Below are 27,055 nucleotides of genomic sequence, written 5' to 3'. Positions count from 1 at the left end.
TGCAGATATGAACAGATATGCTGCAGCTCTCTTCTCTTTCTCCACTCCCCTTTGTCTGGAGTATGCTTCTTGACACCTCACCAACTTCCTTTGACAATGTACCTCAAACAAGTGTTGCACTGAAGCTGGTAGAAAACCATATGAAATTCTTTAGAAGTCTGTTATCAGATACTGTTATCAGCTGTATGTCAGGCACTACTGGTACAAGACAAAAGTAATTTCAGGCAAAAATGACAAAAACCATTTAAGAATATTTTCTGTGTTTCAGAGCAACAAAACAGCTCTAAAGATGTCCAGGTAAAAAAAAGGACAATATTCATTACACCACTTAGTGTTTGCTTTCCAAGGACACACTATTTCTTAGAGATATGTATAACAATTACCTTTTGCTCCTCAAATATCATGACCCTGTCCTGATCCTAGAATCCTACCAGCACAGGTTTTGTATGTTTGGATATTCATCAGTTTAATAAATCAATCTCCTTTTGCCTGCCTCAGTCTGCTTGTAGTAATGTAATTAGTGAAACATTAAGAATGCCTTCCTACATGTATATCAGAGCACAAGCCAACCTCTTTGGGTAATATGGAAGCAGCATTCCCTGTGTAAGGTGGCCCTGCAATGGGCCACGTTATGATCCCAAGGTTCTTCTAACATATCTCATGGTACTTACAGTCCAGTAAGATAAAACTGATTTCCATCACAGTTGTATCCACGTCAGTGTCAAACAAGAACTTGAGAAGTCAGACAAATACATGTATTCTTAGCTTAATACCAGAACCATTAAAAGTGAGCTGTCTACTTCTTGTCCTTACAGTACTACTTACCCCTTATGCAAGTTTACAGTCACTTAGCAACTTGGTGGTAACTGTCTTTGTTTCAGGATAACTAGGCTATGAAACTACTGGCTCAGTAAAAATAACATCTTAAATAAAGGGCATGTCAGTCAAGTTATTCCTATTCTAGGAAATTCTATGTGTACTCTGAGTCAGATTGCTTTGACAGATGAAGCATATAGTCAAGACATAGCCTGACAAAGTTACATGTGCACTATTAAATATCCAGAATTTATTGAATATAAAATCCATCCAGTTCTTGAGGTATTTGTATAATGCTAAAAATGAAAGAAAACATTTATCCTTTCAGAATAATTTACATATTTAGGTAAAATAGTTTTATTTAATTTTAAATCAGCCCTCAAAATGATGCATTCTTGTTATGGTGTAAGAGAAATTATCTGCTTTGGCATCACTTTAAGGCCCAAATAATTTGCATTTCTTTTATTCTGTTTTCTATATACACACAGATGTTTGACAAACTGTGTTATTAACTTGTCACACTATCAGAGAAAGCATTTTATGGAAAAAATTAAGTCACCATATTACTCAAATTTTATCTGCAATCTCTTTCAAGAAATGCTGTGAGACAGTTTATAACAAACAGAGGAACTATGACTGAAGTTAGCTTTAAAATATATGAGGATGGATGTGTCAAGAGATCAATTTGTATTCCTTTCCTGTGTTGTTCAATGTAGCTTCAACACATGGATGATATAACATACCTTTTTTTCAAAAAAAAAAAAAAAAAAAAAAGCGTATGCATTTATTTATGCAGACCACTGTGCAAAAAGAGGGGAAGAAGCTGTGAATTCTCTTTCTCTTGAGATTCATATGCAAAAAAGAAGGAAAGCATGAACAACTGCAGAGCCAACAAAAGCTCTCTTTGCACTGCTGGAGGATTTAGTAATATGTTTTAACAAGTGAAAAGGAAGACAAATCAGAACTAGCTATGTTAGAAACTTACAGCTGAATCAAAAAAAATAAACAAGAGAATGTAGCAGTTGTTTCCAATGATCCATCCACACAAGCATGTCCTAATGACCCACTCATTCAGAGTTGAAAATATAGATCAGCAAGATTCTTAATTTCTTAATTCTTAATTTCCTAGGTTTTTAAAACCAGTCTCTGTGGTCAAAAATAAACGTCTTTCAGGAACAACCTCTCTGCCCTTCTGCTATATAACCCCCTATACAGAGCTCATGAGACAGGACATTAATTATTACACAAATCAACTGAATGATACCTTTTGACCTCAAATTAGAGGCACACAATGAGAGCATGGAATTCACAGAACCCAACAGAAAACAGCAAACATCCAAAAGTGCTGAAGGCAATGAGTGCATGTAGAAGAAGGAACAGGAGTTCTAAACTCCAAATGATTCCTCCTGAGCAGGGAATGATGCCAAGTGATAGGATATCAAATTTTCACAGAACTGCTATAACGGAAGCCTGGGTTTGCAGCTGTAGCAGGATTCTAGAAACAAAGGAAAAGAGAAAAACAAAGCAAAGCAAAACAAAAATATGGTCCAACGGAACAGAAGTAGTATTGAGAATTAAAGAGTATGGCTGTAAGACAGAAGAGTCAGAGGAATGGACTGCTTTAAAAGAGCAAAGAAGGTAAAAAGAGATGGAATAATCACATGACATTAAAAGACAATCATCAATATTACTAGTCAGGGCTAGGAATAAGAGAGGTTGAGATAAGCAATGGTTGAGAAAGAAAGAACAGTGCTATTTCTGTTTAAAAAAAAAAACAAAAAAAAACAACTTAGACTCTTGTGTAAAGTTCAACATCTGGAAGTTAAGTTAAGCAGAAACAGAGGCAAGTTGACAATGGCATGTTACTAGTGAATAGTCACATTCAGGAAGGAAGTGCGCAAAATTAAAATGAGAATTAACTTGAAGTGAGGAACTATGTTTAGTGACAGAAATTTCTCCAAGAAGGTGTTGCAGTCTAACACAATCACAAGAGACGATCAGGTGTCAGAAAATAGTTAGAAAGAGGCTGCATATATATATATATATATATATATATATATATATATATATATGGTAGCAGAATATGGTAGCATATATATATATATGGTAGCATATATATATATATATATGGTAGCAGAAATAATCCAATTAATTAGCCATGAAGAAACAGAAAATTTAGAAGTAGAAACAATTACGAAAAACCTTGCTAGAGTTATTCATGAATAAGAAGACTAAAAGAAGCTGTCTGCAACAGTTTTTATAGAAACTACTCACATAAAAAGGGCATTTCAAACATTTTTCAGCCTTTGAATGCATTTTAGAAATGCAAAATGGGAAGGACAGCATGAAATCAAATTATTCCCCCTGAATCAGCAATCGAGGGTTCTGAAGCCACACAGATTTAAAAATAAAAAGGTAATTAGAAAGCATAAATGTTTGAATATGTTCACAGTAAGCAAAGAAATGAGAACAGCTTTTATGAAATTTATTAAAAAAGTGACCAAGACTGAGCTGAAACAGTCTGAAACCATAGGTTACAGAAAAAATACTTAAAATAGGAAAAGCAGAGACAGACAGAACTCTTTTTTTTTTTTTTTTTTTTGAGTACATTAGACAATTTAGCATCACATCACACTTCATCTCTTCCTAAAGAGATTTAAATTTTACATGTGTCATTTGCATGAAAACACTCTGACACAGATCATTTTTTTTTTTTTTTTGCCTGCTATATTATTGGGCCTTCTATTAACATTTCTAATAAATAGACTTGATAAGAAAGTGAACATCTATTTTTATTCTGAGAAATGTCAGTGAAACTTTGACTTATCTTCAAAGGGTTTCTGAAAACAATTGTATCTTCTGATACTTTTCCCCTCAAGAGTAGTATAATGCAGTTAAACACATCCGTGGAGAGAGATGTTTTGATACATTCCAAACTAATGGAACAAAATTAAAAATAACAGGACATACTTGAAAGAAGGGTGGTATTTTTGTCTTTACCTGGCATAATCTTGCCCTACTCATTTTCTTTCAGAAAACAATAGCTGTGCATAATTGCTAGATAGTAGAGAAAACAAATAGGGTTTTCTTTTCAAAAATAAACTTTTAAAATTTGCCAGAATATTTGATACGTACTATGACTGTCATAGTTCAAAATAAATTTTTAAATTTAAAAATTTAAAAAGCTTTTTTTTTCTTTTTTTTTTTTTTAATGCAAACAACTTAACAATAGTAATTGCCTCACAAAACAAAAACTAACTCAGTTTACTTAAGGTCTACCATGCTGAAAATTTAAAGTCTGACATGGAATGTACCTCTAACAATTTTAAGTGACAGTTGCACACAGGGAACAGCTGAAGTCTACCTACCAAGCATGAAAATTTCAAACCAAGTTTTGAAACTTGACTTTCTGGAAAACGAAGTGGCTTCCTCTTTTTCTAGAAGAGGTGTCAAGTTCATTTCCTCACTGTTATTCAATTTTACTTGCAGCTAATGCCAGAAAAAAATACCACTAAATAACATCACCTACAAAAATCATTCCACTGAAGCATGCTGATGCAATTATATTGCAGAAGTAATCATTCTCCCTCCTCTCCAGCAACCTGTCTCTTCTGTAGTCATGAAATCTTTCTGTAAAGTCATTGTACACCTGTCTGAGTGAACTTGATAAACATGATAAGCCCAGGACAAAAGATTTCTGCTCTTGTATAAGCAGACTAGTCTCCAGACTTGCTGAATAATTCGGTTAGAGATTCTATGGGGTGCAACTTAAGCTCACACAAATATTCCCTAGACTGATCTTTCCTTTTAAATATTCAGAGATCCTTATTATGGGCTCAGGAAAGTTTGTTGAACAGGAAGGAAAATGATAGCAATAATTGTCTGACTTCCATCAACACATATCCTCGTATTTCCTATACATTTCAAGATTTATAAAATTACATTTTCCCTGCTTTTCAAGACAACTTACTTCCTAAGTTTTATAGTGCATACTGGTGCTGTCTACCCAACAAAGCTGAATGATGTTAACAAAAACTGGACTGTACTCTTAGTCACACGGTCTAAACTTTTGGGTAGACCTGTACGGTGCCAGGAGTTGGACTTGATGATCCTTATGGGTCCCTTCCAACTTGTGATATTCTGTGATTCTATGAAAAGAAAAATACCCATTCCTCAGATCTACTTACTGATTGCAAGAAAGATGAGAGTGGAAAAGGGAAACTGATAGAAAGAACACAAGAAGAAAGCCTGAAGAGTCTGGCTACTTTGCCATCTTTCCCCCTTCCCTTCCCTCTTTAAAAAGGGAAGTTATGTATATTTACATACTGTTTGTGTCCTTTGACAGAATATTGACACAAAAGTCTCCCAACTAGTTTCCCAACTCCTTCCTGCCACTAATGGTTTTAGCTTAAACTAATGGTTTTAGTTTAAAACCATTTCCCCTTGTCCTGTCATTATTTGAGCAGAGTCACTTCCCTATTTATTTATTTATTTATTTATTTATTTATTTAAATAAGTCCTCTTTAAGTGTTGAAAGGCCGCAATGAGGTCTCCCAGGAGCTTTCTCTTCTCTAGGCTGAACATTCCCATCTCTCTCAGCCTTTCTTCATAGGAGAGGTGCTCCAGGCCTCCAATCATCCTTGTAGCCTGGACTCACTCTAAAAGGTCCACATCTTTCCTGTGCTAGAAGTCCCAGGCCTGGACACAGTACTCTAGGGGCGGGGGGGCTTACAAGTGCAGAGTAGGAGGGCACAATCCCTTCTCTTGATTTGCTGGCCACCCTGCTGTTGATGCAGCCCAGGACAGTTGGCTTTCTGGGCTGCAAGCACACACTGCTGGCTCATGTTGAGCCTTTCATCCACCAGAACCCCCAAGTCCTTCTCTGTAGGGCTGCTCTTAATGAGCTCTTCTCCCAGTTTATAATTCTGTCTGGGATTCCTCCAGGCCAGATGCAGCAACCCTGCATTTAGACTTGTTGAACCTCATTAGGTTCACATGGGCCCAATTCTCAAGCTTGTCCAGGTCCCTTTAGATGGCATCCCTTCCTTCTGGTGTATCAACTGCACCACTCAGCTTGGTGTCATCTGCAAATGTGCTAAAGGTACACTCAATCCCACTATGTCATTGATGGTCTAAATAGATGTTACTAATGTCATAGATGGTACTAAACTGGTCCGAGGACAGACCCCTGAGATACACCACTTGTCAGTAGCCTCTACCTGGACATAGATCCAGGATTACCACTCTCTGGGTGTGACCTTCAAGCCAATTCCTTATCCACTGAATGGTCCACCCATCAAATCCATCTCTCTCCAGTTTGGAGGCCAGGATGTCATGTGGGACTGTTGTCAAAAGCCTTGAAGAAGTCCTGGTAGATGATATCAATTGGTCTGTGTTTGTCAATTGACGTAGTCACTCCAATACAGAAGGCCACCACACTGCTCAGGTACGATTTGTCCTTAGTGAAACCATGCTGGCTGTCTTGGATCACCTCCTTGTCTTGCATGTGCCTTGACATTGTTTTCAGGAGGATCTTTTCCATAATCTTGCCAAGATTATTCAGTGACAGAGACTTTTTCTACAGCTCTCATGGGATTTCTGTAAAAATTTCTAATTATGAAATTTTCTCCATTCAACCTCAAGTCCAAAGTGGTACAAAGCAATAACACAACCCTGATTACTCAAGTCCTGGAGACATGTTCCTGCTATTTATCTAAATGAAGAACTAATACAATTCTTGACAATAATTCTACTGATTACACTGCTGTTCTGAATCATTTAAGAAGACTACTTGAATGATAATTGTCTTACTACACACTAATTTTTTGATACACTATTTAATTAGTGTAACAGAAGTACTGAAATATCACTAAATAAAAAAAGTAGGTTTTGTAATGTTTAAAAGGTAGTTAGAGCCTTTAATGAAATCTATGTTGGTTCCCATGAACTAGATAAAACAAAACAAAAACAACAACAACAAAAACAAACAAACAAAAAAAACCAACAACCCACTGCCACTGGAGGTTAACAATTAAGTGCTTTATTTCTCAGAGGATTTCAGAATGGATTGAACGACCTGTTTTTCAAAATGCATCATCACATTATTATACGTTATTAGGGTCAAGAGAAGTCCTTATTTCTACTAATTTGTGGTTACACAGTAACTCTTTCTCTTCTGCTCTTCCCCTCCTAAACCTTTCTTCCAAGAAAAGAAGCTATTTGACATTAGCACAAAAATGCTTTATTAGGCTACATCTGTTTCCAGCTAAAGAAAAAAAAATCTCTCCTTATTAATCTCCTTATATATTAATATATATCAATATATATTATATTAATTATATATATATTACATATATTATATTAATTATATTTATATTATATATATTAATCTCCTTATAATCTCCTTATTGTTTTCAACAATCTGATATGAAACAGATCAATATTTATTTCAAGAAGCTGATTCAAAGGCAAGATTTTTTTTTTACATCTTTTCTTTTTTAATTTAGCAAGAAAACATTTTATTTTAAAACCATGGTGTACTGCAAATTTACTAACAAATTAGAATGGTGTTTGAGAGTCGAAATGAATAAAAATTAATACTTCATGACTTTCTAATTAGTGAAATGCAATGGTCTATCTACCAGTTTAGAACCTTTCAAATCCTCTTTTTTCAATTCCTTACAAATTTCATAGCATCCCTTCAAAACTTTTTCAATTTTATGTTGTCCATAGTTGAGGCTTATTTTTGTCCTTTTGCTTCTCAAGTAGTTTCAATTACACAATTATCACTGGGTAAACAACCAGCACTTCATCAGGCAGATGGTACAGTTGATGGATAGTTTGTGTGTACTTGTATGCTACGTTTATGGGGGCTAAATATAAGAAACCTATTCTTAAAAGAAACCATGACATCTGAATACAAGAATTAAGGAGAAAATCATTCCAGAACTTTTTCAAAAGTTCTCTACATAGGCTCTTGTTGTTTCCAAGTAGATCTAACAAGTTCTAGCTGTCAAAAAATCCTACTGGACAATATTTTAGACAACTTTAAGAAAAAATAAGTGCTTGAGCCATCAATAATTCTTTAAGAATCTGCCATGATTGCAGATGAATGTTATAACTGGAGGTTGAAAGCTTTTGTTTATTTCAGCTTTTATTTTTTTCACCTCACTCTGGAAAAGCATACTTTGTATAAATTATGCAAGAAAATATTCTTTTAAATCAAAAGTTCTGTTCTCTTCTGGACATTGATCCAGTCACAGAAAACAGCTCCTATAATCACTACTGTTTTCCAAAGAGTGACAAGAGGCAGAGATTTAAGATAACTAACTCAGCAGGGGCTGATATCATATTATCCACGAAAAGCATTTAGTAGTTATTTCATCCAGCAAGAAGTTTATGTTGCAGCTTCTCTTCCAGCTGAGCCTGTCCTCTGAACATCTGAGGAGACAATACAGATGGACAACTAGACACTTCAAGCAATTTTTTAATAGCCACCTAGTTTTAGGCAGATAAAATTGCCTAAGGAACTTCACCATGTGATGCATATATTCCATAATATTATAATGGTATCTCAGACCAACACCCTAAAAAGGGGATTTACCTTAAATCTTTTAAGGTCCTTCATTAGCCTAAAATACCTCAACAGAAAAGAGAAAAGACTGTGTCAAGCAACCTTCAAGAAGACCAAATAATCAAGATATAGTCCCCTATTGAAAATAGCTAAATTTGCATGTGTCTCAAGACAATGCTCTGACATAGTAAATGAGATGTCTGTAAAGCAATGAAAAAAATTTAATGCAGGTTTTCTTATATTCACAGATATTGTAGTTTCACAGTACTCATCTGCTTAGAGAGAAGTGATCTGCATTTCAGAAGAACCATTCAAAGATGAAGGTAGCTGTTTAAACTACTATAATGGAAAATGAGGCCAAAAGGCTACGAGGAAAATTTCACCTAAATGAGGCATTCTTCCAAACACTAGTGTTAGAAAATTTGAGCTGCAGTACAGCTGTAACTCGATCATTCCCTGAGGCTACAGAAGGTTATTATGTACTGTTGAGCTCTAATAAACACAGCAAAAGCACCACTGAAAGGGTGGGGCAGACTTTCTCTATGAAGCAGTTCCAGCTAAACAGCTACTAGAGATTGTTTTAACTTGGACAAATGGGTAGATCCTCCTTGATACAGGGCCAACAAAACTTTACATAGTTTATATTCTCTCAGCCTCCCCACCCTTCATTTGTTGTTTTTTTTCCCTTCTTGTTAGGATATGCATAATCAGATTACAAAATCCAAGTTATGTAAAAATCTTAATCTAAGCAGACTGAAGGGAAAAAGTTGGCTGCTGTAAATACAGAACATTTATTTCAGATATCACATATGCATACATACATGTATTGTTACAGTTGGAAATATTTGGATATTACACCACTGAGGTAGAAATGGACAGAATTAGCTCAAACCTCCTTCCCTACAGGGTTTCCTAAACGGTCTGCTACTTGAGCAGTATTGAAGGTCCTGTGGCAACAGTTTGGATGAACCGGGGATGCAGGCAAATCACAGCAGCAAGCCAGGTTATTGGTCCTGACCTGTTCTGTTTCTATTTAACTCACTTCTATTATTATTTATAAATAAAATTCACGAACAAAATATTTAGAGAACAGGACTGCATTAGTCATCTCAGGCAAAGCAACAGTAAAAGCAAAAGTAAAGAGCTGGATGCAATATTCTAATTGGCTTTGCATTTTTTTTTTTTTTTTAAGTACTTCTTATGGGCTGGTCTACACTGAAAGTTATTTGATTGTGCAGAATTCAAAGAGCATAATTATGACAACATACTGGATTCAATTCCTATAGCTTGGAGTACTATAAAAGGATAAGATTTTAATCTGATGTTTATCTGCTCAAAGTCTGCGACACAGCAATCAATGGTCAGGAAGAAAGAACTTATAACCTTCTTTAGAAGCTACGAAGAGCAAAACTACACAGTAGTTGGCAGAAATGCTTTCTGAAACGCAACTGCAAGGAAACGATCAAGATACTTTCGACCCCATATGATTAAAGTTCAATAATTCACATCACAAGGAGGCGGAGTATTGTAAAGGCCGCTCTCCAGTACCATGAAAACTACGAAAACTGTTTAAACTGAACCCTCCTCAAAGCAAAACACACCAATTTTAATTGTCATGGTAAAATGACAACCGTTTCCTCTAACGCTAGCAGTTAGCAAATACACAGGTCTTATGTTCATGGTTCCATACTTCAACTTGAAGGAGCAGTTACCACAAAATACTGTTCAGTGTATCCTTAATTCTAGTTCTGCATTTTTATCACATATAAGATAGCATTAACCCCTGCCAAAAACTCAGTTGGACAACGAATGAATGAACCACCTCCAAAAGACAACATGACATTCAAACATTTTAACCTGGCAGTAAACTTGATGCAAGCATCTGCCGTGTTCTGGGCAAAACACTGCAGTGAAGTATGTTGCATGTGCTGAAGGAAGCTACTTCCAACTCTTTAGAAATGCTAACCCTCCCAGCATAAATAATTCCAATGAATGGATAAAGGAATACAGTTGCCAACCTCCTCTGAACATGGAAGGATGGGAAAAGAATGCTGCAACTCAACCACTTGCTGTAAAACTTCCTAGTAATTCTGGGATTCCTCCATGGAAGGGCTACAAATTCCAGCTAAGAATAACCTCATTAAGCTTCAGTTGTGATGAACAGGACAACATACAGCTTCCAGTGTAAAACTTCCAACATACAGGTTTGTAATTTACTGCATCAATATATGCTTCATATTTATGAATATTAAACCAAAAGGGATACCTTTTGATTATTACAAAAGTTATGTCTGACTAAAGAAACAGATTTGATTCCTTACTTTTCCCACCGTGTTTTCTGGATTTATATGGTTTTGTTTTGCTTGGTGATTTTTTTTTGTGTGTGTGTGTGTGATTTTTTTTTCTTTCTGTTTTTCTTCCTTCCAAAATCATCTGATTTGGTATTTTGGGAGTTGTTCCAAGGAACACATGTGTGTGTGAGGTGGAGGGAAAAGCAACTCCAGAAGTTCAATTCTGAGTAAAGCTGAAGGTAGTATTAGTGATACAAGTTCCTTGGATCTACGTATCATTTTATAAAACAAAGTGATGCACAATAGGTAACTGTCAAGCTTCAACCTGCTACGGTTCTATTATGAAAAAAAAAAAAATAAATCAAAGTGCAAAACCACTGGCAATTGTGTGAAACATCAAACATCAGTCAGACACAGAACTGCACACCGTTAGCCTGCAATTTAGAAAGCATTTCCTGCATGTAAATTAGACCAAGTAGTGTACTGGGAGGATGTATGCATGGGAGCATACATACATTATTTCTCTGCTTTCAGAAGAAAGGAGAAAAACAATCTGACCAGATGCTTTTAAATAGACAGTTCTGTACATTTCCTATAACAAGATTCCTTCTTAAGCAAAATTCTTATGGAAAAAGAATTGGTTACCTTAAATTGAACAACTGGACACAGTCAGAAAGGATCATAGCATCAATGTATATTACAATATTACTCTGAATACGATCAATAAATTAGCCTACCTACCAAAGAAATACATTAATCTTCCTTCCTCTATTTTAAATAAATACAAAAAAGATTGATAATGAAGAACAGAAAGTTAATCCAGCTCCCACGTAACAGCCACCAGTTTTCTACCTATGTAATTTGATCACGGGTAAAGATTTTCAAAGACCCTTACATGAATTAATTTTTGAAATTCCTTTTATTTAATGGAAGTTGGCATTTATCAGCATTAAGAGAAAGTGGTTTTTAGACTTCTAAAAATCCTTTTGAGTACTATGGAGTTAAAATATCAAAAATACCTATTAAAACCAAAACAAATTCTGATAAAGGAGAGGCTTGGCTAAGAACTCCATTCAGTATCACAATTTATCACAGTCACTATTGGAAGTAGATGAAGGTAATTATATTTTGACATTTTCATATGAGCTGTGCACCCACAATGTCAACATCTTGGCAAAATCATGAGGCTGTGACACAACAGGGAAACTGGTTTTGAGAGGAACGTTACCCTTGTCAGTGCTGTCAGTCTTCTGAGCTACCATACAGGCTATGTTTGAGCACTATCAGTTAGTATCAACCAGCATTACTGCAAACAACTGCTGCTACATTTTCAACAAGCCCTGAGGCTAGTAGCTAAGCACAGATGAAAACTTCATACATATGTATACGTATGCATACGTATGTATGTATTCAGTGTATATTTATACAGATTATACATATATGAATACTGTCTGAATCCAACCACGTTAAGCAACAATTCAAAAATATCTGTACTCTCCTTTACCCAACTTAACAGTCAACACAGAACAGTTAATATAGGTCATTGAGCATAACATCAAAGATACACATTTGCCCTATAGGTATCTAGAAGATTAAACCTTTGTCTTAAAGAAGACATTCCCAAGATGGGATGGTGATGTTCAGGAACATTTTCCTTTGAAGAACTGGTAGGAAAAGAATCTTGTTTGTTTTTTTTTTTTTGCTTGCCTTTTTTTTTTTTTTAATATTATTATTGTTATTAATTTCTGTTCCAGGTTATAGAAAAAAAAGGATTTGAATTTGCACCACTAAGCACAGTTCAAAACTGATGTTGATATTGTTGTTTAAAGCAAAACAAACCAGAAAAACAGCTAACACCTTAACACGTGTATTGTTAAAGGCTCATGTTAGAGAAGACAAAGTCTGAGACATCCCTTGTAATTTGTTTCATTTGAACAAAAATATCATCAAGGCTGTAATGGTCCCTAGTTTACTCAATAAAAAGGCTAATGTTAACATTGATAACATTATGCCTCTGCATAATCGCACTTCTATTTAAATTTTAAAATACTTCAGAATTAACAAAATTTAAATATTTTCAAGAGTTTTAACTCAAAAGCTGTTGATGATTTTTAGGTAGCTATTATAAAAGGTGAAGTAAAGGCAGAGAAAGTGTCAGAATTCATCCAAATTCCTAAAGTGGTTAATCAACGTTAAAAGAAACCCTAGTAAAGAAAGGTGGGGGTATTGAAAAGACCCATTTGCTTCAATTCTACAGCATTTAAAAGGGATTCTAATTCCATTCAGATTGACTTATGAAAAAACATTAATAAGGGGAAAATGAAAGCCCATAATCATTCTTGCATATTTGATGGTATAAGCATGTTTTCTAACTGCAAATTTGTTATGTAGAAATTGCTTTCATATCAATCTTACAGGTGTCAGTAAGCCTGTTCCTTTTTTTTTCATAATAGTATTAAATCAAAAAAAAAATCATTAAATATCAGTAGAAATAACTTTGCTAAGCAAAAAAAATATGAACACCAGCCTAAAACACACTAAGTGGTAAAGAAAATAGAGTTATCTGTCATGTACACAATCACAAGAAGGCATTATCTCCTCACTCAAAAGTAGAACAGAAAGCATTGGAATGATCAAACAAGATGCCTCTAAATTAATGAAGCAAAGCAAAGAAGAAAGTGTAATGAGCCTATTCCACCATGCAGACACTCAAAGTTTTGAAGCAAAAAACATACATACTGAAAAGAACATAGTTCTCAGCACTTTTCAATGTTTGCCATAACCTCCTAACTTTAAGGTAGTCTCGCAAATGCCCTTAAATTTTATGTATATGTAGCTTACATATTTCAACTTGCTTCCTAGAAAACTTCTTCAGTAAATTAAGTATTTCCACAGGAAAGCTGTTTTTTCAAGACTGATCCATGGCTAGAAGGACTAAAAATAAATATACAAATTTGTCTTCTATAAGCTTCAATTTTCAACTAAGTATTATATAGTGTGCTATATGCACCCAGAAAATTATTTTCCAGATATTCAAATTTGAAAGTATTGAAAATGGAAATATGGAAACAAGATTTATATGCCATTTCATATATGATATAAGTATTGACTATTTTCTTCTGCCCTGAAGCTACTCTGAAAAATGTCCTCTATGCAATCATGCGGTCATCAAAAAAAAAAAAGTGTCTAGAAGTAAACCCAAGTGATCTCTCAAAGCCTCTTTTTCTATCTTGAAGGCAAAATCTGTCACCTTTCATGCAACTCCTGGCACAATTCTACAGCTTCTTCCCAAAGGTCTCCATGACAGATTATACATTTTTTCAAAGCTGTCTACACCAATTATTTGCTATTCTTACTGTCTAAAAAAAAAAAGTTTTCCTTGTAGCATCTTCCTCATTGTACTTTGTTTTTCACAACTGTAATGTTTGCCTAAATGGTTTCATAACAATGCAAGTTCATGAAGTTCATGAAGCAAGGCCAGAGAGCCTTGCTTATGCATTTGCACCAGCTCAGCTGCACAACTAATGACAAAAAGTTTCAATAAGCTGATAGTCAACTCACTATATAGATACATGAACATCAGCGTAGGCACCACGAAGGCAGTGAGAGGCATCAGCCCTCAGAATTCCAGAAAAAACACAAAGCAGTTGCCATTGAATTGCATATGTTGGAAACCACAGAATGCTGTAATAGTAACTCCACTCACACTAGCAAATTATCATTGACTTGTTCAACATGAATGCAGAAGTTGCACAAAATCTGTATAGGTTACACCTGAGTCTAATTGGAAGCAAAAGCAGGTACTGATTACACACAGAGGGTTTAGAGGGATCAGTAGTCAACAGGAGAAAGTCTCCAATCAATCTGTGCTTTGACATAGAAAGCTGCCAATACAGAAGGAACACTACTTTCATTTTCTGCACAGCAAAGTCCTGTCCATCGAATTCAGCACTAGTTTCTCCATAGGCCATCAGAAAGTTATCAGGTATCATATAAAATGAAAAAATGTTAGGTGAAGAACTGGAACTACGCTTTTCTGTAGTGATGGTTAGTATCCAATGAACTCATCCAAGATAGAGGAATACTTAATATTCCTCTTCTCTGACTGCGGTGGCTTCATCCTGATGGCTAGCTAGCTAAACTCCACCACAACTGCTCTCTCACACCCCTTCCTCAAAGGAAGAGGGCAAGAAAATACAATGAAAAAGGGCTCAAGGGTTTGGACGAGGACAGGAAGATCACTCCCCAGTTACTGTCATGGGCAAAACAGATTCAAGAGAGATTAATGTAATTTGTTGTCTATTACAGAATCACAGAATCACAGAATTTTCTAGGTTGGAAGAGACCTCAAGATCATCGAGTCCAACCTCTGACCTAACACTAACAGTCCCCACTAAACCATTTCCCTAAGCTCTACATCTAAACGTCTTTTGAAGACTTCCAGGGATGGTGACTCCACCACTTCCCTGGGCAGCCTGTTCCAATGTCTAACAACCCTTTCAGTGAAGAAGTTCTTCCTAACATCTAACCTAAAACTCCCCTGGCTCAACTTAAGCCCATTCCCCCTCGTCCTGTCACCAGGCACGTGGGAGAACAGACCAACCCCCACCTCGCTACAGCCTCCCTTGAGGTACCCATAGAGAGCGATAAGGTCGCCCCTGAGCCTCCTCTTCTCCAGGCTGAACAAGCCCAGCTCCCTCAGCCGCTCCTCATAGGACTTGTTCTCCAGGCCCCTCACCAGCTTCGTTGCCCTTCTCTGCACCCGCTCAAGCACCTCGATGTCCTTCTTGTAGCGAGGGGCCCAAAACTTAGAATTAAAAATTAGAAACAAACTAGAGCACTGAGAGACTAAAAGCAAACTAAAAACACCTACCCCCCCCCCCCTTCCACCTCCTCCTCTCAAGTGGTGCAAAGGAACAGGGAATGGGGGCTGTGGTCAGTCTATAGCACTTGTGCGCTCCTTCATGGTCACTCTGCCGCTGCAACACATGGGGTCCCTCCGACAGGATGCCATCCTTCCCGAACTGATCGTGTGGGGGCTTCCCACAGACAGCAGCTCTTCAAGAACTGCTCCAATATGGGTTCGTACCATGGGGTCCATCCACCAGGAGCAAACTGCTCTAACCTGGGTCCCCCATGTGCAGCACCCCCAACAGATAATCTGCTTACTCTTACACGGACTCCTCTCCACAGACTCCAAGCTCTGGCTTGGAACCTGCTCCTGTGAGGGCTCTCCATGGGGTGCAGGCTTTATGTGGCCACAGCCACCTGCTCCATCTGCTCCTCCTCCATGGGCTGCAGCATGGAGATTTGCTCCATGTGGGACCCATGGGCTGCAGCAGGACAGCCTGCTCCGCCAGGGGCCTTTCCACAGGCTTCAGGGGATCTTTGGCTGTGTGCCTGGAGCACCTTCTGCCCTCCTTCTGCAATGACCTTGTCTGCAGTGTTGTTTCTTTCTACATTTTCCACTCCCCTCTCCTAGCAGCTCTTGCCCAGCAGGCTATTATTTTATTTTATATATTTTGCCTTTCATAAATCTAATCTCCCAGAGGCACAAACAGCTTCCCTCACTGGCTCAGCTCTGGCCAGCAGCGGGTCCCTTTTGGAACCAGCTCTTGTCTGACACAGTGCAGCTGCTGGGCTGTGTTCACAGATAATACCCCTGAAGCCCCCTGCTACCAAAGCCTTACCACATAAACCCAGTACGCTGGGACACAGAATATGAATTTTTACCTTAAAGCCATGATTTGTAACTGGCAGCCCTTGTGCTGAGTACAGCTACCAGACATATCTTCCCCGATCAAACATACATACCAATGCATGCCCAGATGCTCCACCTGTTGTACCAACCTGGAAATCTGTGGGGTTAGGGAAACCACCACAGCTGCTCTGCAGTTGTCTTCAAACAGCTGTCCAAGTCACACAAAACTTGAAGAAGAACAAACTGCCATTTAGTATTCATGTTCTTCTGAGCTGGCTGAATCTCTCATGTAGATGATGTACTACTTTGCATAAGTAATTAAACATTCAGTAGAGGGCCTGACATCCATGGAGGCCAGACCCACCTCCAAATTGAATGCACTATGTCTGACCATTAATACTGAAGTATCATTCTCATTCCCCAGTACAACATTTAAACAGAGGAAACTGTCCCAACAAATTACTCATTACACCCTATGGTGAGGTGAGTACAGCATTCTCCTTGAAAGCAAACAGAAAAAGGAAATTCACTTTTGTTTCTCACAATCCGAGAAAGAAACATGAGAATCCTCTGCACTACAAGCTCCTGAAAAAGGAACGTTTCCTTCAAAATGAAAAACTAAATTGGGAGATGGTCACTTCAGTACAGGACCAAAACTGACAAGAAAAAATGAGAAGATATAGGAGAAAAAACGAATTACTTTGATCTGAAACTCCTTCCCACTACTTTCTGTATGGTCACTGAACTGAAAATTGGACAGGTCAATTACATATAATCAGCACTGGAAATCCCCATGAAATTATGGGGAATTTCTAACTGCCATGTCAAGTTACCTTCAAAGGAAGAAGAGATATAGGCCATTCCTAGGTAATATTCTATTCCATGAGCCATCTGTTTAGAAGGAATAACAAGTTTATATGTGGAAAGACAACTTTATGGCTCTAGAGACAAAAATAGAATACGATGTTTATGTTGGAAGCATAACCAAGCAGTGTGGTTAGATATTAGCTGAAGTAAATGTGCTGTAAGAGCACAAACTGAGGGTATTCACAAAACTATTTAAACTAATAAGGTAGACCTGTCTCTCTGTATACTTAGAAACAGGAAAAAAAAAACAAACAACACCTCCGCATACTGTGGTAACTGCGAATAGCTTTTTAAGCTATTTGCTGCCTGTTGTTTGAAAATAACTGTGACATGGTCAATGAGGTTAAATTTTAATGAAGAAAGAAAAAAAATGAATATATGTTATATCTGTATGTTGTTTCTTAACAATTTCTGTGCACTTTTGGGGCTTTTTTTTTTTCCCCATCACTCTCAATTTACTTTCACATAAAGCCATCCAATGTTAACAATATATTAATTTCATTTGGAGACAGCAAAGAAAAAAAGGATTCCACTCCCAGTTTTAAACAGTATTAGCTTTTAAAACTTACACTCAAATTCCAAGCTTTTAACTAGAAGGACTAGAAAAAGTGGAACACCTAAGTGTTATCACACACAGGAATTCAGGTTCAAAAGGAACAATCTGGTTCATTCAGTTTATTGTAACAGCAATACAGTTTTAGTCCTGAAAAGGTCAATGCCACATCCATACGTATAAACTGGAACACTTCCAATGCACTATATGAAATTAAAAACCTTTTTAATATTAAAAGTTACTTAGAAGCCATAATGATATCATGTCAAAGGAAATAACACACAGAACTGCACACAAGCAGCTAGGAGAGATGGCCAGCATCCTGTATCTCTGAAGTGACCTTTTAAGTATTTCATATTTAATTCAGCATTCTAAATAAGGCTAAAAACTATTTTAAACATTTATGTTTCAATTACATAAGACAATGGTGACAAATTTAAAACTTAGATCTGATCCAATAACTGTCACTAGGTCTGCTAGTGTGGAGGAGGTGATAAATACCCACTTTCAGCTCTGAATTTCTTGCTTTTTCACTGTGTCAAATTCTTTCCTACATGAAAAAAAAAAATCCCAGTTTTCGTCTTCTCCGTTCTGCCTACAGCCTCTGTGTTTCCCATCTGTCTACTCCTTGCTTGCTGTTCTTCAACTAAATATCTCTGAGAAGATCTCTCTTGGCTATGCTGCTTCCCAGTCTAACTTTGTCAGCCCTGCCACTACAATGAGCTCCAGGTTGCATGTCTCCACAGTTGCAGTAAACAGTCCTTCTACAGCATCCTTACGTTAATCCACCTTCAGTTGCAGCTGACAGCATTATGTACACATTTTTGGAGCATCAATAGGTATTTCCTTCTAACCAATTCAATATTTAGTATTGTCAAATATGAAGCCCAGTACATACTTCAAATAAAAACTTGAAATAATCATTCTTACTCTCCCATCTCACTGTTTTCATCATTTGACTCTTCTAATGCTTTACTATCCCAGCTATTTGAGTCCTACAGGTGGCAGTGATACAGTCCCCCTGCTCAGGATCTCTATCCTCATTTACAAAAATGCGGGTAGACAACAGTTGTGATATAATGTATTTTAAATTCAAAAGAGAAAAGGAAAACAACTGTTAACAGTGTAATTTTTTCAGCTACAAACAGTAGAATGTAGAAATAGCTTTTACAATGGCTGACGTCTAGATTTCTGTGCCCTATCTTGAATGAAATTATAAGTAGGCAGGACATTTTATATCCCCAAACATTTATAATCCTCATAACAAATTGGTTTCTAAGGGGATTCTTTCAACTGACATATTAAGCTCTAGCCTGTAAATTATCATATTCCTTCCAGTAAAGGCCACACAAATCAGTCTAAGAAAACTAAGAACATATATATTCTACTCACTACATTTACCTAATATGTCGCAAAACCTGGGGAAAAAGTGGGACAAGAGTAAAGGGCTTATAAAGTTGTTTCTAAGATAGGTGTTGCAACACAGCATTAAAGCATACGTCATTTGAAGTGGAAACTAATATCTAGAGCTAGCCGTCGATGCTTCTAATAATTTGCACTGAATCACAGAAAAAATGGAAAGTCACCAAGTACATACTTTAACCCCCATATATAGTTCATCTTAGACCATCTGGGGACACAGCACAACTGCCATTCCCATATATCCTTACTAAATTATATTTTACTTTTATTTATTTTTTAAAAATATAACAGAACTACTCGTTGCAGCTAAAACCATTATCACTTCATAGCCATTGGGAAGAGCAAAGCAGTTTATCCTTGTCACAATTTCCTTTAACCTCAGTGGCAGAAGCATTTTTTCCTCACCCTTTAGTTTTGTGCTATTGATTGTTCTTGACTAAATAACTAATTGCACTTGACCCTATTGCATTACATTAACTTTTTGATCACAGAATCACAGAATTTCTAGGTTGGAAGAGACCTCAAGATCATCGAGCCCAACCTCTGACCTAACGCTAACAGTCCCCACTAAACCATATCCCTAAGCTCTACATCTAAACGTCTTTTAGACTTCCAGGGATGGTGACTCCACCACTTCCCTGGGCAGCCTGTTCCAGTGTCTAACAACCCTTTCGGTAAAGAAGTTCTTCGTAAGATCCAGCCTAAAACTTCCCTGGTGCAACTTAAGCCCATTCCCCCTCGTCCTGTCACCAGGCACGTGGGAGAACAGACCAACCCTCACCTCGCTACAGCCTCCTTTAAGGTACCTGTAGAAAGCAATAAGGTCGCCCCTGAGCCTCCTCTTCTCCAGGCTGAACAAGCCCAGCTCCCTCAGCCGCTCTTCATAGGACTTGTTCTCCAGGCCCCTCACCAGCTTCGTCGCCCTTCTCTGCACCCGCTCAAGCATCTCGATGTCCTTCTTGTAGTGAGGGGTCCAAAACTGAACACAGTACTTGAGGTGCGGCCTCACCAGAGCCGAGTGCAGGGGGACAATCACCTCCCTAGCCCTGCTGGTCACACTGTTTCTTGTACAAGCCAGGATGCTGTTGGCCTTCTTGGTCACCTGAGCACACTGCTGGCTCATATTCAAATTGATCACTCTGGAATTCTGAATCTGTCCTCAAACATGAACACAGCCAGGCAGTCCTCTCCCAAGCCTCTTCAGTCAATTGAAATTAATGATCATACATTATGTTTGATAGCATAGGCTTTATTATTATTAAATATTTTAATAATAATAAAGTCTCATTCCCCTGCAGAACCTCACTAACAGCAAGCCACACAAAACTCTCCTAGCTCAATTATGCAGCTTTTCAGTGACCAACATACAGTAGTTTTATTTGGACGCTGAATATTTCTCTTTGTCATTAGTGAGAAACTCTGCTGAAATCAGGACATCTGCTGTTTCTTCCCTACTCATTATGCATTATCCTGTTGCAGAATGGCATTAGATACATCTAAGATCATGTAACATCTTCAAGACTCTTAAAAATTGACTGCCAAACGAGTAAGAGTTGAGCCTTTGCTTCAAAACAAGTTAGTGATCTAAACATTTATTTCAAAGATGGAAGACCTAGATTCAGCTTCCTTCACAACCTGAGGGAATTGAGGCCTGCAATCCTTACATCTTAAAAGGGTATCCAAACCACAACCTTAGGGAAAAGATGAGGTGAATCAAACTCTTCCTTGAAACTACTGTACATGGGAAGAATGGCAAGCAGAATACTCCACAAGTGTTGAATCTGTTTTGTCTTATTCTCCTCAGTGTGTGTGTACAGATACTCTGCAGCTTATATTTAACATAAGTACTTGTACATACATATACAAACGTTATTTGGCAACATATTTAATAAATGTATATTTTCTGTGCATGTGTGTGATATCTTAACAGCTGTAGAGTCACTGAGTTTTACACCGTACATTTTGAAAGGTTAAATATAATTTTCCGTGGAAAGAAATTTGACAAAGTCCATGAAACATAATCTTTCATTTACTTCAGAAACAGTATCAGTCTTCCGAACTTCGCAAGAGCACTTCTTCCTGTGACTGCTAGTTTTACTTGCAGTGAGATACACACCCTCTAAGGAGGCAACTGATACTCAAAAATATGACTAAAGCACCTTAGGATATCAAAGATAATCACACACACTCACTTGGCAGACACAGAAACTACAGGGGGACTTCTGCATTCCTGAGAGAGAGGTACCTGGAGGCTGGGTATTTCTAGAAATCTAGAACTGCACTGAATGCCTAACAAGCAACTGAATTCCATGCTAAGTTTGAAAACAGGTGTAATCTACAGGCAAACAAGTGTCACAAACAACTGTCCAACTGCTTCAAGACATAATCCTGGTAAAATTTATCTTACTTTCAATTATAATAACCAGAAAGTATTCAAAGAATAAGCCAAATTACATTCTTAAAAGAAAAAAAAAAACAGCCAAAAATCTGTGACCATAGTTAACCACAGGTTACCCAATCAATGAATTTCATTTATACACTAAAATAAGTAAATGTACATTTACCTTTATTAGAAAGGGTAAAAATATACCTAGCACAACATATGCTAAACAGACACCTACTACTACATAGTCTGTTCCACAAAACTCAGACTTTCATTGGTACTGGTTTGACTTTGGAGAAGCTCAAATGAATTTCACCTGAGCACATTAGCAGCAATAGATCATTTCCCTGTTCCCTGTGAGACCTCAAAACTGATCACTATACATCATTTTCTTCTTCAAACCAACTATTTCCTTCTTCACCCCTTTTAAAGTCAGGAGATCAAACACAACAGTGGTGCTGTGTATCATTGAACTGAAAATATTTTAACTGAAAGTTGCATATTTAAAGGACACAAAAAGTTTGTAACACAGGTGCAAATATGAAAAGAATATATTTGCTTCAAACCAGAAATTTCAGGGCATAAAAAGCAGAAACAAACAATATGAAGTTCAGCCCTCCAAGAAAGATCTTAACATCAATAAGCAAGGACTGTTTCCAATTACTCTATTTGTTCATATTCTGCAGCTATGCTGTGAGAACACTTCAGTTTTTGAACAATGAAACCACCTGTTCAATGTATTATATGGTATAAATATTAATAGCCTGTATTTCAAGTGCCATTATTCTCTGCTTCCATTATTAAGATTCAAGTCACCCAGCACCTTGCAGCTATGGGATAACATCTAATCAGTTAATCAAAAATACCAAAACAGACAAATGTATGTCCAAATCTTTAATCTTACCTGACAGGCAGATGTACGTTAAATATTCACCCTGACCCCCAGTAGCTAGAAAAGGAATCTTTTTTTTTGTTCTTCTTTTTACTTGGACAGCTCCCAGCATCCTTTCATCATGTGGGGCAAATATTTCTTTGTTGATTGCAGATTTGGCATTCATTGTAGACCAGATATAGCAGACTCACACTCTCTAAAAATAAAATCATAAGTAAAAGTATTAGGAACTACTCCAAAGCTACATGGAAATCCAGCTGACTTACATTAGAACCTCTGAACTTCAAATAAAGTCTTTAATGATTTAAAGAATTTACAAGAGAATTTCATATACTGTGATGTAGAATTTTCAAAGTAGTCATCCATGAAGTTATTTGTTGTTATCCACACAAACTCTCAAACTAGCCTATTTTGGGCATGAGCAGTCCATGCTAGCACTTCAGTGTGATCCAAATTCTTCACTGAGAAGATTTTGTACCTAAATTCATTCTGCATAAAAGCTTCATTAATTCTTTCTCTGGTAACTGGTGGAAAATTCATCTGTCCCATGTACACAGGGACTGAACTGAGCCTGTGGTCAAATTCATCAGCTTCCACTCTGAGCTAGGTCATACCGGCAGTATAACTGCCAGTATGCAGCATAAGTAGCAGCATTCACAGAAAATACATGAAGCCTAAAATCTCTGTAAGACTATTCTTTCAGGACCATTGCTTTCAGTGACAGGGCTTCTCCTTAAGCAGCTCCTGCAATTCTTGCAGCTTTAATAACTTATCCCCTCAACTCCTCTGTAATTGCCAATTGGGCAACTGCATAGGAAAACAGCATCAGAAAAATCAGCTTAGACAAAACCACACCTCTTCATTTTTGCCAAGTAATTTTAACCCAGGTCAGTTCCTCAATTTGTTTCATCACGTAATAGCGCAATCAATTTAGGAGAGACATTTGGAGAGAAAAAAACATAACAGGGAAGGAGCAGGAGGAAAGCTGCATATCCAGGCACGTCCAGCAAAAGAAATGTGCATCTGAGCACAACTTACAGAGGAACCTAACGAAAGAATAGAGAACTCAGTCACAGAGCTGATATAACTCTGATTTTATGATGACAGAGTTTATAACTCAAAATAACTCTCCAGTGAAATATGTTAATAAGTATGTAGGTCCCACTAACAGACTGCTAAATCTAAAGGAACTTCATAGCCAGAAGCAATCCTCTTTTTTGATCCTCATATACTTTTTAAATCACTTGCCCTATATTATTTATTCAGGGAAGTTTAAAATGAACAACGTTCGTTTTGATGTCTCAAGCCTAACTTATTTTTCACTCTGACCATTTTCTATTTGCTCAATGCCTGTCCTAACAGGAACATTCCTTATCTCCAAGAATCACCAGTCCCATGCTGACACTGCTACCTTCAGCTTTCTCCTTACTTGATCTTTTGTTTCCGACTCTAAGTTCACTTATATAAACAGAACACAAAATGTCTCCGGTATATCTTTTTCAGACACTATGTAAAACACATTACAAAATTTAAAATAAAATAATAATAATTAGAAAAACTCATAGAACCTCTAAATCTGCATCAGAAATTAATGAGAGGTCTCCTGATACATTTTCATTTTTTATTACACAAGTAACGGATGCATGCTTTTCAGGCTTTCTACAGGAAAGTTAAAGATGGTCATTCAGGTCTCAACTAATGAAGACATGAATTCTACCTGTGGGATGATATTGGCAGATGATATTTGCCACAATTTAATCACAAGAGAAACACAAATTCTGGTCAGATTAGATAATAAATCCAAGAGAGTCATGGAACCATCATATTAGTGTACGTAAAATAAGCAAATGAATTGTCTTAGCATTTTCCGTTTCAGCATTTTGTTGGTACCTATTTATGATACTGTTATGGTTTTGTTTTCAATACCTGTGTTCATGGAGGTGAGAGAACACAATTTGGTCCAAATCAAGTTAACAAGCTACTTATTTTGGGTGCAAATAGAATCCTTTGCCAAAACAAAAAACAAACAAACAAAAACCACACAACTGCAATAACACTCTCCAGTTTCAGAACAGTTAACCAACATTAGAGCTGTGCAAATTCTGACAAGTCATAGCATGAAGTCATTTTACATACATTCCTACCAAAAAAATAATAAATCAATTTAATTTAAAAGTGGCCCCTGTAAAAGACAAATCTAGACCAATTTGAGAAAAAGTTTTTTTGCAAGAAAGAATGCTCAGCTCTCCAAAAAGATGTGATTTTTTAACTGCTACCATGAAAGTTACCTATCCTTTAACAACAAATATCAACATGGAAAAAGAATCAAAAAGATTTTTCTGTAAGTAACCTGTAAGTTACTTAAAAAAGGCTGTTTTCACATTTGTGGTCATTGTACCAGAATTTTCCCCTGTTCTGTATTATGGAAATAACTACAGTATACACCAGCATGTGAGCTGTTGGCACGTTAGGACTATTTTATTTATTTATTTAAAATTCAAGGTTGCTGTTAATAACTATGATTTTAATCACAAAGAGCTCCTTCTGGCTGAGATAAAGACTGATATCTTTACCAAAATAACTTCAGTGTCAGACCTTCACATGCTTAAACTATTTCTAATAAGTGGTTCTATGGGAAAACCAACACATTCTCTCAGGTAAAAAATAAACTTGTGTTACAGAAAAAGGTTCTCTAGCTAGCCACAATCTGAGGCTGTTAATTCTGCAACTAGACTGTTGGACCACTGCTGTTCTCAGACATTCTCAGATTTATGCACTGCAAAATAAGCATGATTTCAAAAACAGTCTGTGATGTAAAAGGTCTCCTTGATTAAAAGAGTATATATTTATAAAGAAAGGAGTGATTGCACTAAATTCAGTGCCCCCTATTTTCAATTTTTCTTACCTAAAGTTGTTTGTAGCAGTAAATATTTCTTTATAGCTTCAAAGCTTTCATATAATACTTCAAGATTTAGTTTAAGAATCATTCTCAACATATATAGCTCTCTCAAATGCCAGAATAACAAGATTAATCTAATACTTGACATGATTTCTGAGTCTAATATGGAAACTGACATTAGCACAAACAAAACAAACAAGAAAAAACACCAACCCAACAGTTATATCCTTATGTGTTAACAGACTTCTGAGATTCAGCTGTCAGTAAGTATAGTTTGTATTGAATTGTTTCTCATAGTTCAAAAACCAGCAGCTAGGTATAAATAAGTAACCTTCTCCATATTTACTGGTGGATCTATGTAAAAGACTTTAATATAACCTTTGGTTAAATATGCAAAACATTCCAGCACTCCTCTTTTTCAAAAGCATTTTTAGTACAGTATTTTTATTTGTTTTACTAAAAAAAAAAATAAGGAAGACTTGCTCAATGAATACACGTAACTCTCAATTTTTTCCATCCTCCAACAAAAACCTTTTAATTAAAAAAAGATGCTGGCTGTACATGCAATACTTCATGTAGTACATGCAGATTTATTTATATAGTAGTGTTCTTGGCATTAGCTCCATGAAGAATTCAAATCATTACCAGTTTTCCACTACTGTGTGGATTTCCACTGTGTGTGAATTCAAATACTTTGGAACATAAGTATTTCTCCCCCCACTTTAACTTATGCTATTTTAACGAAGGTTATTTTGGCCACCAGAAGTCTACTGAACTTTACAGAAAAGCAATCTAATTACAACTGAGAAGAAAAAAAAAAATCTCCTTTCTCACAAAGCATAGGAAATTATTAAGAACGCCAGGAAAGCAATTCATTCCCAGACTCTTGGTGTTTGACTTAATATCAAAGCTCTGCTGAAAACTGAATAGGGAAAATTCAGCTTGGGGGGGGGTGGGGAGCGGGTAGATAATAATAAAAATTACTCAGCCTCCTGCAGCAGCTTTTTTCTTACCTTCATTTTTAATTACCTGTCCAGGTCATCATAATTTTTATATGTCTTTGTGTATGTATGTATATTTTATATATATATATATATACACACACACACACATAGATGTAGAAATAGTTGAATTACTGCATATTGACTTTCTATTACAATTATCTTTTTCAGTGATGGAAAAAGGAAGGTAGGCAATATTGCCTGGATTAAAATCATTAGTATTGTTATCATTATTAATATGTACTGTATTATTGGTAACACATGACTGTATTATTAAGCACGCATTACTAGCTCTACGAGGATTTCAAACCCTGAGCTTACTTGACAGAAAGGCCTATGCAACTCCTGGGGCAGGGAGCGTCAATAGATTAAAAACTAGTAAAAGGCAAAATTAAAAATATATGGATAAACTAAAAAATTTAAGCCATGATGTGATTTTTTTTTTTTTTTCGTATCAGTTCTGGACCGTTCTTATTTTACTGTTTAACAATATTTTGTTGTCCTTTTTGTTTGATACAAAGAGAGAGATTCAGAATGCAGTTTGGAGGATGGAAGCCATCACTATCAATTCCAGACATCAGCCCCCTGTGAATGTAGAGACAGATTCAAGCATCCAAAATATGAAATATCTCTTCTCTTTCTGGATTCTCTTTTGGA

General features: G+C 36.6%; 1 protein-coding gene across 3 annotated transcripts in view; it reads right to left on the bottom strand.

The window, feature by feature from the left end:
- Window positions 1-22,664, bottom strand: part of STXBP6 (syntaxin binding protein 6) — a gene marked incomplete at its 5' end in the record, with an annotated part of 70,421 nt that extends 47,757 nt beyond the window's left edge. For all 3 annotated transcript variants that reach the window (XM_084288041.1, XM_084288042.1, XM_084288043.1), the window contains one exon: window positions 22,511-22,664. In XM_084288041.1, the coding sequence (XP_084144167.1) occupies window positions 22,511-22,664 (154 nt within the window). The remainder of the gene's footprint in view (window positions 1-22,510) is intronic.
- Between the last annotated feature and the right edge of the window lie 4,391 nt (window positions 22,665-27,055).

The sequence above is a fragment of the Netta rufina genome, assembly GCF_964035555.1.
Source record: "Netta rufina genome assembly, chromosome: 5".
In the NCBI taxonomy this organism is placed as follows: domain Eukaryota; kingdom Metazoa; phylum Chordata; class Aves; order Anseriformes; family Anatidae; genus Netta; species Netta rufina.
The sequence above is the reverse complement of the archived record's forward strand: the minus strand, read 5'-3'. Positions and strand labels throughout refer to the sequence as shown.